Source organism: Daphnia magna, linkage group LG5 (genome assembly GCF_020631705.1).
Source record: "Daphnia magna isolate NIES linkage group LG5, ASM2063170v1.1, whole genome shotgun sequence".
NCBI classification, from domain to species: Eukaryota; Metazoa; Arthropoda; class Branchiopoda; order Diplostraca; family Daphniidae; genus Daphnia; species Daphnia magna.
In genome coordinates, this window is record NC_059186.1 from 8,449,488 (window position 1) to 8,465,954 (window position 16,467).

Consider the following 16,467-nt stretch of genomic DNA (forward strand, 5'->3'; position numbering starts at 1 on the left):
ATGGTGTTCCAGTTAAGTAAAATGTTTGTTAATCACCACTTGCAACGAGTGTCAGTATGGAGCAGAAGCTATAAGTAAAAACGCTTTTAACTAAGGAAAATATTGAAAAGTTTTCCTATAGCTTTACAACGCCATCTAGAGACGGGAAGCGCACAAAAATATCTATTTGCATCGCTTTGAATTTTGCAAAAAATTAAAGCAATTTGTAATAGCCATACGGTGACGCTATTTCCAACTGAATAGCTTCAAAAATCTACCATCATGGAGTTAACCACCATCATGGAGTTAACCACGATATACTTTTTTCTGGTTGGTGTGAGTATTTTGCTGTGGCACGGTTTCGTCCACAAAAGGCCCGAATTTCCAAACGCCAAGTCACGTGGATCACCGAACGTCTCCCGAATGGTCAACGGTGCTGATAAAAGTGCTAAGATAAAAGTAAAACGGGACCGGAGAAAGCGCAAGAAGAAGCAATTGGCCAAACCTGGTGGCATCCAAGAACAAGATTTAACTCCTGAAATAGACTGTCCGATTAATACCGGGCAAACGGATGAGGACATTGGTGGAAACCTGAGTCCTCCGTTTGACACCTGTGAGATTGATCGTGACACATCTCGTTCGAGTAAACTTGCCAAGGAGCCGCTGGTTGTGGTAGCTAATGAAGAATCACATGCCACCGATCTTCCGAGTAGGAATGTAGAGACAACGGACACTGGCGAACATTCGAGTTCCTTGCCGTCTAACAGCTGCAAGAAGAATCGGGACATGCCAAATTTGACCAAATCAGAACCGATTTTGCTACCGGTTGAAAACGACGGGCGTACAACCATTCTCCGTTATGTAGCACGTTCAGAAATTCCTCGAATTGCTGGTAAAAACGAACGGATTACTAAACTGCTAGAAAGAAGACACGGAGTGACAATCGATCTTCCACAAGGTGATAACGGAAATATAGTCATCTCTGGAGGTAACGAAACAACTCGCCTGGCCGTCGAAGCTTGCATTCGCGATAGGCTCATCATGACAGTTACATTACCGAAGGTCGATGCTAACACCCGTATGGAAATCCAGAAACTAGTTGACGCAAAAAAGCTAAAAATTGTGAATGCATCGAACCAAAGTTCGGTGACGTTTACAGGACTATCCAGAGACTGCAAAGTCGTTCTGAATGTCCCAAAATGTTATTAACGTTTTGTCGTATAACACTGAAAAATACATTCGTTCTGTCGATTATTTGCTACTCTTCGTGTTATTTTAATTTATAGACTAAGATTTTCTAGAATACCGTCATCTTAGAGCCATCGACCCCAACTGCATTCTGCTGGAAACAGTTTGTAAAATGGTCTGGAAGCTGGGGATTCCTAACTGTTGGAAGCAGTGTTGCCACTTTGCAGGTTTTAACCTGTTCTGCAGGTTTTTGAGGGTCTGGACAAGTTTTCTTTTTTATCTTGCAGGTTTGCAAGTTTTTGTAGGTTTTTATCACTTTTGCAGGTTTTTCACAGTTTTTTTCAGTTATTTTGTGTCTTTTTTGGACATTTTTTCAGTTTTTAAGAAAAAAGCGGTGTAAATTATATGAGTTGACAACGCCACATATAAAAAATTGGAATTTGCCGCGTTTACGCCTTGTCGTTTTTGTCTAATCATCTGCGCTGCTGAACGAAAAAGGAAAAACGATGCTCAAAGCCTCAGATCCTTTATATTTATTTAAACTATTTCTTCGTTTTTGCTCAGAATTTTGGTGTTAAACAAAGTAGTTGGCCCCAATTCATGTCTTCTTCGTCTACATCAGATTTGAACTGACAAAAAAAAAATGACACACTCGTGAGTTTATTGCATATAAAAAAATGGTTTTTAAATGAAGGAAAAAGCGCTCACAATCATATCTTTCCTGACGAACTACTTGAAGTAGTATCAAAAGTCAAATCTAATGCAGTTGTCGATCCTGGTGAAAGAGATAGAGTCAAATAGAAGTCCTTTCCTTCTATCAGAGAATTTCTCTGATAAATTTTCCAATGAAAATCGAAAGTTTTCGTGATGCACAATGTGATTCTCGTTCCATAATATTTAATCCAGTTAACGTTTTCTGTTTGTCTTATTCTTAATGATCTTCTATGTTCAACTGTTTCAAAAATTGAAATTGAAATACAGATAAACACTTAAAAAGGTAATTTTCATGAAAATATTACAATATTACGGTGAAAATTTACTTGGCAATTACTCAAGAAATACAATTAAAAAACTCAAGTAATAGTAAAGGATTTTGGAACAAGTATTTTTACAATAATAACATAGAAATACTATAGAATTACTTGAAGCAAAAAAACTTGTAGAAAATAAAACAAGCAGTACCGAAGCAGTCATTTTCTAGTGAAACCCTCGTAAATGTACAATGAAATTCAGCGAATTTAGAATATAATATAATAGTAGACTAGTCTACCATTGACTAAAACGGAGAAATAGATAAGTCTTCGGTGGGGATTGAAAACGGAACTGCACATCACTAATTATCGCAACAGAGCACCTTAACCACTCAGCTATTTTGATATAATATTGTTTCTACATTTTCCTTACTATATCGAGGATTCAATTAAGAACTTAGAAAAAATTCTGACTGAAAACTAAAGTATGTTTACATTTAAGACATTTGAGGATGTGTTAATAATTAAATCATACTTTTAATAATTATATATTAATTTTAAACTATAATCTCTGTCTTTTTCATTTTTAATCGCTAATTTAACCCAAATATTTCAAAATAACAAAGAAAATGTTAATGTTCAATAACAAATTAAAAAAGCCAAAGTGGAAATAGTTGTATAAATGCAAATAAAATATGACAAATTTAAAGGGGGAAGTAAAATTTACCTTTAAGTCACCAGAAGAAAGTTAGGAAAAAGGTAGAAACCAAAAATTGAGAGTGAAGCATATCACGAAAAATACATGCATAAAAATATATAAAGTAGAAGTACAGTGGCAATCAGTAAAAACAATGTGAGCCTCAGTAAGAATATAGTGGCATTAATGCCCAATGTAGTGAAACAGCAATTACTATAGTAAAACAGCAGTTTGTGTCAGTAAATATACAGTGAACACTACTGAAAACAAAGTGTGTCCAAGTAAACTTGTAGTGATCACTAGTGAAACAGTAGTGTGTGTTAGCATAGCCTTCTCTATTAAGAAAGCCGAAAGGTTGGAGCTTTTTTTTGAAGCAATTTTGGCTTCCCTACCTCCAATTTTGCCCATCCTTCAAGTGTACCCACGGGAGCCGTTTTATCGCCTAGTGGCGATTTTAAAAAGTTAACTTTTCGATCGATATGAATTCCTTCCTTCTGGAATGAATGAGGCATCCCTCAATTACATATGTTATGCCCATTCTCGCCGAGCCGGAGACAAAAAAACTTTATTGTACGACTGCACGTGTTGAATGGCTGCGAATGAACATATGCAATAAACAGGAATGCATGCCGTTCCGTGTAACATCGTCATTAAAATCCCTCACGACAAAATATAAATGGGGCGTTCATAAATTACCGCTCATAAATCCGGGTGATTCTCCCCCTCCCCCCTACATAATTTTTATCACCAGATGGCTCCCGTGGGTACCCTTGGAGGAAGGGAATGAGAGGAAAGGTGAGCAAAATGTGCTTCACTTTTCCCACATGCAAGGGATAGCGTTCCTTTCGGCTTTCTCTAATAGAGAAGGCTATGGTGTTAGTAATACTGATTTTGAAACAAAGAAAAAAATACGCCCCCTTAGTGTTACTTTTATTCTACTGCGTTCACTACAGTAAAATGATAGTTTACTTGGCTACATTATCATTTTATTGTAGTACAATACAGTATTTTTTTTACCTGGGATAGTGAAACAGTAGTGTGTGTTAGTAATACTGATATTGAAACAAAGAAAAAAATACGCCCACTTAGTGTTACATTTATTTTACAGCGTTCACTATAGTAAAATGATAGTTTACTTGGCTACATTATAATTTTATTGTAGTGCAATGTAGTACTTTTTTACCTGGGTCTTGAGCAATGCGGGGAAAACCAAACGAAAAACTAAACAAATGAACGAACAAACGAACGAACGACAAAAACAAAAAAAAATTCAAACCTAGTCACTATGCATTTATGTTCCAAGTTTATCATGCACGTTTTAACGAGATCTCGAGTACACTTAAATAACGTTCCAAACCGTGTTTTTATTTTTCCCAAATAATGGATTTTTGGGATTAGCAAAATTTTTATTTTTTGCTGCCTCAATAAACTTTTCCACCAAAGACTGGACACAAAATGAATCTTCCTTTTTACTACTTCTTTTAGGTTCGTCAGGTTTTGCAGTGGCGGCTTTGAAGGGTTTACTAGTTCTACTAGGACGAACAGCACTAGCAGTGGCTTTAACAGTTTTTGCAGGAGATCGTGGTTTGGGTGTTACTCTTGGAGCACGAGTGACCGGATGAATGGTGAAAACATGGTTTCCTTCCTCGTTTAATTCAACAGCGATCGCGGATTGGGGGACTAGTGGTTGTGGGATGGGCGTTGAATCGCCCGTGCAAGAGAAGAAACCTCGAACGTCTGCAGTAGCGAAAACCCGAGTCAGTCGTAGCACCTCAAGTTCAAACGAAAGCATGCCCCCTTCAACGCCCATCCCACAACCACTAGTCCCCCAATCCGCGATCGCTGTTGAATTAAACGAGGAAGGAAACCATGTTTTCACCATTCATCCGGTCACTCGTGCTCCAAGAGTAACACCCAAACCACGATCTCCTGCAAAAACTGTTAAAGCCACTGCTAGTGCTGTTCGTCCTAGTAGAACTAGTAAACCCTTCAAAGCCGCCACTGCAAAACCTGACGAACCTAAAAGAAGTAGTAAAAAGGAAGATTCATTTTGTGTCCAGTCTTTGGTGGAAAAGTTTATTGAGGCAGCAAAAAATAAAAATTTTGCTAATCCCAAAAATCCATTATTTGGGAAAAATAAAAACACGGTTTGGAACGTTATTTAAGTGTACTCGAGATCTCGTTAAAACGTGCATGATAAACTTGGAACATAAATGCATAGTGACTAGGTTTGAATTTTTTTTTGTTTTTGTCGTTCGTTCGTTTGTTCGTTCATTTGTTTAGTTTTTCGTTTGGTTTTCCCCGCATTGCTCAAGACCCAGGTAAAAAAGTACTACATTGCACTACAATAAAATTATAATGTAGCCAAGTAAACTATCATTTTACTATAGTGAACGCTGTAAAATAAATGTAACACTAAGTGGGCGTATTTTTTTCTTTGTTTCAATATCAGTATTACTAACACACACTACTGTTTCACTATCCCAGGTAAAAAAATACTGTATTGTACTACAATAAAATGATAATGTAGCCAAGTAAACTATCATTTTACTGTAGTGAACGCAGTAGAATAAAAGTAACACTAAGGGGGCGTATTTTTTTCTTTGTTTCAAAATCAGTATTACTAACACCATAGCCTTCTCTATTAGAGAAAGCCGAAAGGAACGCTATCCCTTGCATGTGGGAAAAGTGAAGCACATTTTGCTCACCTTTCCTCTCATTCCCTTCCTCCAAGGGTACCCACGGGAGCCATCTGGTGATAAAAATTATGTAGGGGGGAGGGGGAGAATCACCCGGATTTATGAGCGGTAATTTATGAACTAAACTGGAATGTTATTAAAGTAAACTGGAATGTTGGGGGGGACTCTGCTACTCCGACTTCTTTCTGCTCCACGTCTCGCGCCCAACTGCCTGTCTCTTCTTCCCCAACGAGTCTTGATGGTTCGCCATCTAGCGGTCGGGATGAAAACTATCCGTACCGCTACACTAGTGGCGCCACGCTTATGGCGGGCCCTCCCATTGCCTTTTTGGCCTGAACGTCTTTCTGTCCCATAACGAAAGCGCCACAGCGGCTGTGTTGTGAACTTGTGATGTATTACGTTTTCGCTATGTTTTTCAGTTTTTGCTCATTTTCGTCGTCTGCACTTCAGAAAGTAAACAAAAATTGGCTTAATTAATTAGTGTGAAAAAAGTAAGAGTATGAAGAGATTTCTTAACAACCCTTAAAACTCAATTCATAGGTGGCAGTTACGGTTATGGGACACTTAAATCGATATCTTGCCTCATTTTCTCACAATCGATACGCGAAATTGGCAACAACTTTTGGAAAAAAATCCGAGAGGGGGAGTTAACATGGCCGTGGCTACACCAGTATTCTATATTTCTATTACTCTGCTAGCAGACTAAACTACATTACAACTACAAGTTGTAAACACGTGTTTCAGTATTGCAAGTTGAACTATAATTTAAATGTTGGCCAGCTTCTTTTAGTTTTAATCGAAATATTTTTGTTTCACTTCAAAAGACATTAATCTAAGCTGAAAAATGGGAAAATTCAATGCAAAATTTGGTGGTGGTAAAGGTGGCATGAAAAAGAAACCTTATGTCAAAAGAAATCAGCTTAAACCAGCAGACGGAGCTGTCAAAAAGGGAGAGGACAAAACTTCAACCAAATCCCTGCCGCAGAAACTGAACCCATTTGAAATAAAAGTTAACAAACAGAAATTTCAAGTTCTTGGTCGACCTACAAAACATGAAAAAGGTTTGCCTGGAGTCTCACGGGCCAGAGCTTTAGAAAAAAGAAAAAATACATTATTACTTGAATACAAAAACAAATTCAAATCAAATAAGATGATTGACAAACGGCTTGGAGAAAAAAATCCAAACTTATCTGTTGAAGGAAAAATGGAAATGAGATTTCTTGCTGAGAAAATTAAGGGTCAGAACAAGGTAAGTTGTTAACTTTATTTGTCTATGCCCATTAATAAAAACTGCTTACTTTTTTTTGTTGCTTTAGAAATCAAAATTCTTATTGGGAGATGATGAAATTTTGACCCATAGAGGTCAAACTTTGGCTGATATTGAAAAGTTTGATGACCCAAGGAGTGATGATGATGAAGATGATGAAGAACGATTGGGGAAATCTTTTGTTTCTGATGCTCACTTTGGAGGCGGAGTTTTGAAAATGGGAGACGAATCAGAAGAAACGCGTCAAAATAGAGAGACTTTAATTGACAATCTTATCGCCGAGTCTAAAAAACGCAAAGAAGAACGGCAGAAGGAGAAGGAAGAAACTGATGATTTGACTGATAAACTTGATCTGGAGTTCAAAGATGTAATGGACGCAATTTCCGCTATCAAAACTCCTAAGAAAAGTGAAGAGCCACCTCCCAAGCTACCGGACTCAGCCTACGATATTCTTGTCAGAGAGTTGCGATTTGATCCACGCGTAAAACCAGGTGATAAACTTAAAAGTGCCGATGAAATTGCGAGAGCAGAGAAAGAAAAGTTGGAAAAGCTGGAAGCTGATCGCCTGAAACGGATGAAAGGTGAAGGTGACACTAAAGTAGTTCCTCACCGTAGTGCTGATGATCTGGATGACGGGTAAAACGTCGTATTCAGAATTTCATTTTCGTCGAACTAATGTATTCTCTGTCAATAGTTTTTCGTTTGTTCCATTTGAGCCTGAAACTAAAACTTTGTCATTTGGGATGGACGACAAGGAGGAGTCAACATCGCCAGAGCCTGCAAACGAAGAAGAAAATTCAAAAGAAGATGAAGACGATGAAGACGATGAAGACGATGAAGAGGAAAGTGACTCAGACGGAGAAGACAGTTTCTCGGACTTGGCCTCTAGTCATGGCGATGAAGACGATGAAGAACAAGAGCAGCTGAAAACAAAGCCGAAGTCGGTAAAAGAGAAAGGAGATGGACAAACCAAGAAAAATAAGGCGGGAGAAATACCGTTTGTTTTCAAAGGTAATTCTGTAAAATAACTTTGCAGCGTCTTTTTTGTACGGGAAAATTTTGTTTTTCTAGTTCCGGAAGAATATGAAGAATTTCACCAACTTCTTCAGTCCTTTAGCGACGCTGATCAACGAATTGTTCTTGACCGAATGATCAAATCAAACCATCCAGCTCTCACGGGTACCAACAAGGCCAAGATGGAAAAAGTTTTTGCTTTCTTGATGCAGTACATCCATGACATAGCATCCAGCGAAAGTTTGTCACTGCTGAACAATGTCGTCCCTGTTGTATTCGAGTTAACACAGTTGGTACCTTCCAGCAATATTGCGTCAACTTTGTTGGACGTCCTTCAAGAAAAACGAGAAGAATTATCTTCTCTTGGTAAAAAACGACCTGTTTCTATCGCCACGGTACTTCTGCCATAATTTATTTTCAGCAATATTGGTATTTATATATCATCCTTGTTAAACCAGCTGGTTTTTCTCAAACTGACCGCCCTCATCTTTCCTGCTTCTGATTTCCGGCATCCAATCACCACACCAGCCTTTCATGTATTGATGGAGGCACTCTCCAGTCCCGTCACTAATCTTCAAATTGCTCATATGGGGCTTGGTTTGTGCACAATAGCGTACGAGGTGATGCAAATCTAAATCATGTCTTAGGGTCTTGTCACTCTTTAACTGTTAACTGTCTAATGTAGTACGTGGGTCTCAGCAAACGTTATATCCCAGAAGTTCTTCACTACCTTCACGGTCTTGTCGAGCTGGCGATTCCCAGGCCGTCTCATGTACCTGCCCATAATTTGGTTCACCCGTTTCGTCCGGTAGGACCTGAATCGCAACTGCTTGTTTTAACGACTGATGACGCCAAGTTAGTGAATCATTGGTCGTTTTGGAGATGCAATTTAATTTGATTATTTTTCTCATGTCAGGTCAGTACCTTCAGACAGACTAAAACTGATAGAAAGCGATTTCAACGATGGATTCCGTGCAACTGCTCTGTGGGTTACTATCCGATTGCTGACGGATTTTTTAACTTTGTGGAATGAACTCCCATCCGCCAGAGATATTTACGACCCTATTTTGGAAAGCTTACGTCGGCTTCCTATGGATCGATACAATAGCCAAGTACAAGAATCCGTTAAAAACCTTACGACTAATCTGGAGCAGTTGGCCACTAAACCGAGGAAAAGATTGACTCACGAAGCCAAAAAACCGAAGCCATTGCGACTATATGAACCGGTCATCGAAGACCAGTAAGGACGCTGCTTTTGTTCTAATTTTTGAGATTGTTTTCATCATATCGGCTTTATTTTTATAGCTTTGAAGGACGAAAGAAAAGAGTTGGATCCAAGGAAAAACTGGAACGTGAGAAACTTCAGCACAAGATAAAGCGCGAGATGAAGGGTGCCATTCGAGAAATCCGTAAAGACAATGCATTTATCGCTAGGGAGAAGCTCAAAGAGCAAATTGAAAAGTATGTAACAATGAAACTGTTTATTTTAAAGCAACCAAGTTAATAATTATTTAAATTTACAGGGACGATCAACGTAAGCGCAAAGTCAAGGAGTTGTTAGGATCTCTGGCTAATCAAGAAGGAGATATCCGAAAGTTAAAAAAACCTAAGAAGAAGTGATCCCGACCGCTTAAACCGTTTTCGTTTGACTACATGTATTTTTTCACTTAAAGAACCCATAAAACTTTCTTTTTGTGGTTGACTTTTGAAATTGCTCAGTATCTTAATTAGGAAATATTCAAATGGCAGTGTTTGCCCAAGAATATAACCGTTTAATTGCGGAGGATTCGTTATTTCGCAGTGCAGGAAGATAATAAGTAAGCAACGATGGCTTTGGCCACCCTTGATTATGGCTTATCAGTTATTTAAGAAAATAAGCTCGTACGTAGGCGACTTATTCAGACTGTGAGCTTTATCTGAATCAAAATACCGAATTTGACCCGAGAACAAGCATATAAAAACAGATGACTGTATTCAAACACGAGTCCAGAAGTTCAGTTACATGTTTTGTACGTTTTCGACCAAGCTGACATCAAGAACGCAGAAAGGGCTGCGACAAGTTGGGCATGGGCAGCGAGAAGAAAGCCACGTTTCAGGATGCTCGGCATCTTGTCTGGCAGAAAACCTATCAAACACAGCAAATATGATGTGAATAAATCAAATTGCTCTTAGATATAACACCGTAGTTAATATAATTACCATTTGCTAAGACAATGTATACACCACATTGGACGGCAGAAACACGGAGTGCAACCATTGGTAGCTTCACTTGGCAGGCACCTTCTCACTAAGCGAACATTGGCATTGTTAACTCCGCAGCCTAAACACGAATCCATCTCCTAGATTCATTTTAAATGAATATCGAATAAAGAAGCAAAGAAAAATGCATCAGTGGCTTGCTCATCCTTGACCAGATGTTTATCATAAACGTACCTCCTGGGTTTGAAAGACTGGATTCAAACTAACTTCTTCGATAAACACTTTCGAAAAACGCGCATGGATATCCTAAGAAAAACCAGAATTTTTACCGGTGTACAACTTGTGCTCGGCAAAGCTCGGTCATTTATTCATATTCTGCCTAACCTGATTAATTAATAATCCACGAACATTGCTGATACTCCTTTGAAGTCTGTTTTGCATGTCTGCATAATCCATGGCGTTAAGGCGAATAGAAAATAACTTTTTTCTGGTTTGAAGCTGCTCCACTTTAACCCATAAATATTGCGTTGTTTGACTATCAGGGGTATAGTCATGCTCTTCCGCATTTTCTAGCTCTAAGGTGACGTGGTTCTGATGCGCCACTCTGACAGCATATGGTTCAACTTTGATGATCCAAGAACTGGTTATAACAGTTTTAGAAACTGGGTTTGTTCTAATAGTGACCTTGTCTATCCTGAGATGTTTATTACACTGTTAATGTTAAACTATGTTGATGGCAATAAAGCTTTTATTTTCTTTACCTTCTGAATTCAGCATTGATTTCTGATGCTACATCATTCCAATGTCTTCCGTTAGTGGCATACACAGTCAATGAAACTACAAGCGGATGAGAATTCCAGTTGTTTGTCCACCAGGAAAAAACTTTTGCTGCAGCAATTACTGGAAGGAGAGCAGATAAGCAAAGAAATCCTAGCCCAAGTGGAGTTTGTACCAATAATAATAGTTGATCCAAGCCTTCAACAAGCAGAACTCCACCAAAAAATCCAAGTGGTAAAAGACTGTGGATCACTACAGTAGTCAATGTTCGAGCAAGATGGTACTGCACAAACTGAAGGTCTTCACTTCCCAACCACGAATCAAATAAATTTGATATCGTTATACCTGCACTAACAAACGCACTGGGAGGGAAGATAAAGCAAAATACGAAAATCAAATAAAACGCAGTGAATTCAATCATCGCTTATCCTCGATCAATCGTAGGGTTTTCCTACTCATCAATAAGAATGACGTATGTTGGTTCCACTTGAAACTAAGAAACCTATGTACAATTTATACGCCAAATTTTGTAAATATTACGACAATAGCCACGGAGAAGCCACCAAATCCCGGAATTTCTAAAGTATTCAAAATGTCACGACTTTATTGTAATCGAATTGGCTAGCAGACGTTCTTTCCCGAAATTTCTGTATTTTGATTCCGTAGACGACTTGGTAGTTGACACGACATACCCATTGCTCCACAGCTTTCATTACCAATATTTTTTCGTTTTGATTTCAAATATGAGCAAAGGGACTATCGTGGCACAATATTTAGGGCACCCGATTTTAAAAAGAAAATATGTTGATTTTAAAATGTTCCGATAACATTTGGAAAAAAAATAAGCGAAACCGAACACTGTTATATTTTCAAGGATTTTCAGGACCACGAAAGTCGAAAGAGTCATGGTCTCCCTTAGACTTAGCTCCGATCGACAGTCCTGCGCACCAAAGAACTTCGTGGGAATTACAAACGTTTTAAAATATATGTATCCCATTTCTTTATTCGTGTTGATCACGTGAATGCGGTGAGCCAGAGCTGTTGCGGTTTCTATTAAAAAACAGTGCCCCGTAAATGGCTAAATGACCGTTAATATTATCTTTCAGACTGCTTAGGCTGTGCAGATGCACGTAGTGGTCTTATCATCTTTATTCCAAATTCCATCTAGATTGAAAACATTTTTGTATCCTCCTTTGAGATCAAGAGGATGATACACTACGAGTGTCCCTCATTTGATTTGTTAGAGAATGCAGTAGAATATGAACAGAATGCATCGGAAGGCATGCGGCTCATTAATTGGAAACATTGTGATTCGCATCGAAATGAGAGGCAAGAATGTAGTTGAAGACACGCTAAATTCGAGGAGATATGTTGAAACTTATTGCGTCGACTTGATCATACCCACTCTTATCTCAGTAATGTTGTTGGATATGAACAGCAAACGAAGCGTTTTTACACAAAAAATATGGTGTGTGTTAGGGTACGCTGTGACGAACTATTAGAGAACAGAAGTTGGGTGGGTTATGGGTCACGTGTCTCCTCCCCCCCAGACTGTCAGTTGGGCGACTTGCGCACTAACATATGAGTAGCACTGCTGATATGCACAGGCGTATCAAACCCTGGACCCATAGCTAGATACACACTAGCAAACGGGATGTACCGTCGAAAAATGATCTATACGGCAAGGTGGGTACACATGGGTTTAACGCACAGTCATTTCCAAACAAGCAGCAAGGGAGCGTGCCAGTCCCGACCGATCACGTACACCATTCACTTTCTGTCCGAGTGTGTTTGTGTGCCTTTCCAAGCGACGAACGGATTCAGAAGCTGGCGCCCGGACATCCTGGTAAGGCAAATCAACCGAAAATCGTGAATCTTCTTTCATTTGCATTGTTAAACACGCTGCTTCACGCCTTTTTTATCCCCTACTTCATTGATTTTTTTTCTTTTCTTTTTCACTTTTACAATGGAAAGCGGAAATGATGGAACTATTCACCCCCCTATTCGTTGTTTGCTTAACTGCATTGTGTTGTTGAGTATGGCTTCGTGTGTCCAGGCATCGGCCCGTTTCCGATAATCGAAATTGTAAAACAAGATCGGGCAAAAGAGCAGAAACAGTTCGGATAATGTGGAAACCAGCTGTGTGTTTTGTGCGGACTTTGCCCTTACGATAAATCTCGTTGCCATGTCATAGGGTGAATGCCTATCTCGTTCGAGGCATCGTGTATGCTTCTCCTTCAGACGTCAAATTTGATGTGTCTTAACCAATCGAATAAGAAACAACCAGCATGGGCAACTAGTGCCGAGTGGGAGGCCACCTGTACCCTTCGCTAGATGTGGAAACAACAAAAAAAGTGGTTTTTAAGTACACGTCCGATACCGTTTCAAAGGGATATACAATTTAGCTGATAAGACTTTGTAATCGTCGACATTAGAAATGGTCGAATCACTAAACTCTTTTCATTTGTTTTATTTCCCGTCTTTTGCAATCGATTAGAAGGAGAGGCAGGATTTGTGTTTGTTTCGTCCATTAGCGAAGACAACATTCTAACTTGAAGAGAAGATGAATTTGACTAAATCGTCCGCGGTCAGTAGCCGAGATGATGCTGGTCATGCAACAATCCCGAAAACGTCGAAAATCTGCGGCGTGTGCGGTGATGTCGCTCGCTGCTATCATTTTGGTGGCCTGTGCTGCGCCAGCTGCAAAGCTTTCTTCCGGCGAGCCGTAGTCAACGACCGCTACAAGCAAGTATGTATTTGATTTTTCTAAACACTATATCCGCCGTATTTAAATTCTTAATTTGAAATGATTACAGTACCGATGCGTGTACGGAGGATCTTGCCGGATAGATGTCATATCGCGAAAACATTGTTCCCACTGCCGTTTAAAGCAATGCCTGGCCATCGGCATGGATAAGAAATGGTAAATTATAAAATAATAAAAGAAATTACGCAATCTTTAAAAAAAAAACCAAAAAAAAATTGTACGTTTAATTCATTCAAGGTTCATGTCGGATGAAATGCGAGCTGAATTAAAGATGAAATCGATGAAGAAACTAAGAAACAATCAAGAACAATTGATGATTCTAACGCAGAAAATCTGTCGCCAACTGGCACCTGCTGACCGATCTGTTGACCGGACGTCTGGTCTCGTTCTAAGTCCCGACCACGCCAAGGAAATCCACCTGTTGGTCCATCTCTGCAGACGAGCGTACCAGGTCACTGAGTTCCCGAAACATTGCCAAAGTTCCGATTGTCAATCAGCACTACCTGGCCAGACAGCAGTCATTTTCGCTAGCGTCATCCGTCGTGTTTTCTTCTTTCTGCGAAGCGTTCCACAACTCCAGCAATTGGACGAGTCTAGTCAAATGTCCTTGCTGAAAGAGCGAGGCATGGAGTCACTAATTATCATGTCGGCGTTGACGTTCGACCCGATCGGTCGCAAATGGGCGAGCAAGGAGGGAACGAGTTACAACACTCTGATCAGCGAGTCTTATCCAATCCACGTTTGCGAGAAAGATTTCGAACGACTGCACGGGCCGGCAGTGATGCGCAAACATTTCGATACCATCACATCTTTATTGCTGAGTTTGAACGTCGACGAGCAAATCGTCGTGCTGCTGGCACTGGTGGCGTTCTTCGCCATCGACGATAACCAACAGGGAAACTCTGCAGAAGCTGCTCACATCCTGGTGATCCAGGAGCATTTTATCGAATTGCTCAAACGTTACGTCCACTGGAAAATGGGTCCAGAAATCAGCGAGAAAGTCTTTGCCCGTTACATTCTCAAATTGTCAGACGTACGCGAAGTCCACAATCTCCACAAGGTACGTGTATACCCGACGCCCATTTGATCATTACTCTTCGACGATCATCCACTAATGTATCTTTCTAATCAATCCATTTCTTTGTACTGTGTCATCAGGTTGCCCAGCTACGTTTGTCCAGCGATGAGATCCATCAGCTAGAGCATCAATTGGGAGGACTAGCTCTGTTAAAAGGCGGTTCCCAGCATTAGCCATTCGTGCGTGCCTGATGTCAACTTGGCGGACGTGCTCTTGATTTCTTGTTTCTTATTCCGCATATCCCTGTTATGTCTTCCCCCCTTCTTTCACTCGCCTCCTTACCCATCTCCGCACGATTTTCAAGAAAGTACATGTGTACACAAGGAATGACGTAGCTACTCAAGCAAGTTTTGCACCATCAGGTTTTCTTGATGCCTCCAATGAGTCTGGCTCCTCCCCCCCCCCCATCATCCCAGTACAGTATAGTGAATTTTGACTGATATGCGCGTTGATACGTGGTCCACATAGTTGTGCGTCTGCTCACAGGATTACGTGGTCGATGTGCCTACGTGATGTTTTTCAAAACGTTGTATCCGCCAATCAATACAGAATGTCATACCGTCATGATGATCGGTGTATACAACAAAACGTGTGGATTTTATTACCGGTTTTCTATCTCATCAAACAGTTAAAAAACAACTTCATCTAATCAGCGCCCAGTGAGCAAAACTGAAATCGCTGAGTCAGCATTCGACATATTTCGTATCGATCGACCCTACTTATCTTTTTATGTTTGGGGTGTAGTCGCTAGTCGAGTACATCGAAGCCGATAATCTTTGCCTTGCCCTCCGTTCGCTATTTTGTCTATGCAGTTCGTCGCCATCCAAGAGTCCATCGAGAACGGATTGAATACTGAATGCGTAACCTTTCCGCCCCGTTTTTTTTTTTTTTTGTTTGTTTATGGCTACGATGCGCAGCACGAACATGTACCCGCAGTCCAACATGTACCCTGCGACCCTCAAAGAACTTCGTTGGGTTCGAACTTTATTGGGTACATGCAAAAGCCGGATGCTATCTACGAAGCACATGCCACGTCTTTTGAATGCAACGTCAATGCACTTTGATTTTGTGCAAAATTTATAAGGAACAATGGCGCGTGTGTCCCGTTTTTTAGTTAATCCCATTTCTTCCGGCATTTAGGCACATGATTAACCTTCCACAGTCAAGAGACATTTTATGCTCGTGTACTTTACGAACTCTTGTCTACGAGAGCCGTGACAGTGACGCTAACGCAGACGTCACACGTTAGACGCTTGCAGCGCAACAGCGGCAACCTGTGATAAAGATGTTTGCGCATAAATGCTATGCAGCATAATCGAAGGAATTCATTTTCGGTTTCATATATTTGAAAGCACCGAGTTGTAATACCTATACCTGGCTGATGGCCATCTATCCTTTCCTTATTTTGTTGCAGGTTATTGAGTCTCTTCGAGTTTTTAATCGACTGTATATATTTAATAACACAAAAGGGATTGTTTGACTCATAGTCAAATGACTCATTCACGATCCAATTTCATTGTAGTATATGGTACTGTTCTTCCGTGTGACATAGTTCCAGTCTTTCAAAGAAATAAAGCTAAAGACAGAGAGAAGTCGATTCGGGTGCACTAACTGAAGCACATAATTTAAAGGATCGCATATCCATGGCAACGGGGTACATTATGTATGTGTTATATCCCTGTGTGTATGTAGGAAAGCTATGCTTGCAGAACTAGATATGCTCGCTAGATATTGTAGACTTTTCCATTTTGTTTTTTTGTTAACCGAAATGTTTTTATTTCTGGAAGGAGGACGACGTGCAGAGAAAGCTATCAGCTGTCATTGATGTGCT

General features: G+C 39.9%; 3 protein-coding genes and 1 long non-coding RNA gene across 5 annotated transcripts; 2 read left to right on the top strand and 2 right to left on the bottom strand.

Annotated features, from left to right (window-relative positions):
• Window positions 1–1,684: 1,684 nt before the first annotated feature.
• On the bottom strand, window positions 1,685–2,690 carry LOC116922399. The gene is made up of 2 exons (XR_004394009.2): window positions 1,876–2,690; window positions 1,685–1,796 (listed from the first exon to the last, which is right to left on the bottom strand). It is a non-coding gene; the product is annotated as an uncharacterized LOC116922399 (long non-coding RNA).
• A 3,515-nt stretch (window positions 2,691–6,205) lies between these two features.
• LOC116922799 (nucleolar protein 14) lies at window positions 6,206–9,517 on the top strand. Its single transcript, XM_032929229.2, has 9 exons — window positions 6,206–6,783; window positions 6,851–7,437; window positions 7,496–7,812; window positions 7,873–8,210; window positions 8,274–8,435; window positions 8,501–8,670; window positions 8,732–9,055; window positions 9,121–9,276; window positions 9,339–9,517. The coding sequence occupies exons 1-9, from the start codon at window positions 6,379–6,381 to the stop codon at window positions 9,433–9,435; spliced, it is 2,556 nt and encodes an 851-aa protein (XP_032785120.2). The 5' UTR covers window positions 6,206–6,378; the 3' UTR covers window positions 9,436–9,517.
• Window positions 9,518–9,770: 253 nt separating this feature from the next.
• LOC116922950 (E3 ubiquitin-protein ligase TM129) lies at window positions 9,771–11,757 on the bottom strand. The gene is made up of 5 exons (XM_032929448.2): window positions 10,776–11,757; window positions 10,399–10,708; window positions 10,249–10,320; window positions 10,015–10,154; window positions 9,771–9,940 (listed from the first exon to the last, which is right to left on the bottom strand). Exons 1-5 carry the CDS (start codon window positions 11,210–11,212, stop codon window positions 9,814–9,816), a joined length of 1,086 nt encoding a protein of 361 aa, XP_032785339.1. The 5' UTR covers window positions 11,213–11,757; the 3' UTR covers window positions 9,771–9,813.
• A 714-nt stretch (window positions 11,758–12,471) lies between these two features.
• Window positions 12,472–15,224, top strand: LOC116922976 (oxysterols receptor LXR-alpha). 2 transcript variants are annotated; one of them, XM_045173515.1, is made up of 5 exons: window positions 12,472–12,637; window positions 13,292–13,540; window positions 13,608–13,714; window positions 13,796–14,618; window positions 14,717–15,224. In XM_045173515.1, the coding sequence occupies exons 2-5, from the start codon at window positions 13,355–13,357 to the stop codon at window positions 14,807–14,809; spliced, it is 1,209 nt and encodes a 402-aa protein (XP_045029450.1). In that variant the 5' UTR covers window positions 12,472–12,637; window positions 13,292–13,354; the 3' UTR covers window positions 14,810–15,224. The 2 variants fall into 2 exon arrangements, with proteins under 2 accessions (XP_045029450.1, XP_045029449.1); XM_045173514.1 differs by having other exon boundaries at window positions 12,474–12,637; window positions 13,289–13,540.
• The last annotated feature ends 1,243 nt before the right edge of the window (window positions 15,225–16,467 follow it).

What these genes read in the sequence shown, in the direction of transcription:
- LOC116922799 (XM_032929229.2), top strand. Translation starts at nt 6,379, where the DNA reads ATGGGAAAATTCAATGCAAAATTTGGTGGTGGTAAAGGTGGCATGAAA. An exon ending in AATACCGTTTGTTTTCAAAG is followed by an intron (nt 7,813 to 7,872) that starts GTAATTCTGTAA and finishes TTGTTTTTCTAG; the next exon opens with TTCCGGAAGAATATGAAGAA. An exon ending in GACCTGTTTCTATCGCCACG is followed by an intron (nt 8,211 to 8,273) that starts GTACTTCTGCCA and finishes TTGTTAAACCAG; the next exon opens with CTGGTTTTTCTCAAACTGAC.
- LOC116922950 (XM_032929448.2), bottom strand. Translation starts at nt 11,212, where the DNA reads ATGATTGAATTCACTGCGTTTTATTTGATTTTCGTATTTTGCTTTATC. An exon ending in ATCAATGCTGAATTCAGAAG is followed by an intron (nt 10,709 to 10,775) that starts GTAAAGAAAATA and finishes TAAACATCTCAG; the next exon opens with GATAGACAAGGTCACTATTA. An exon ending in GTGGATTATTAATTAATCAG is followed by an intron (nt 10,321 to 10,398) that starts GTTAGGCAGAAT and finishes GGTTTTTCTTAG; the next exon opens with GATATCCATGCGCGTTTTTC.
- LOC116922976 (XM_045173515.1), top strand. Translation starts at nt 13,355, where the DNA reads ATGAATTTGACTAAATCGTCCGCGGTCAGTAGCCGAGATGATGCTGGT. An exon ending in TCAACGACCGCTACAAGCAA is followed by an intron (nt 13,541 to 13,607) that starts GTATGTATTTGA and finishes AAATGATTACAG; the next exon opens with TACCGATGCGTGTACGGAGG. An exon ending in AAGTCCACAATCTCCACAAG is followed by an intron (nt 14,619 to 14,716) that starts GTACGTGTATAC and finishes CTGTGTCATCAG; the next exon opens with GTTGCCCAGCTACGTTTGTC.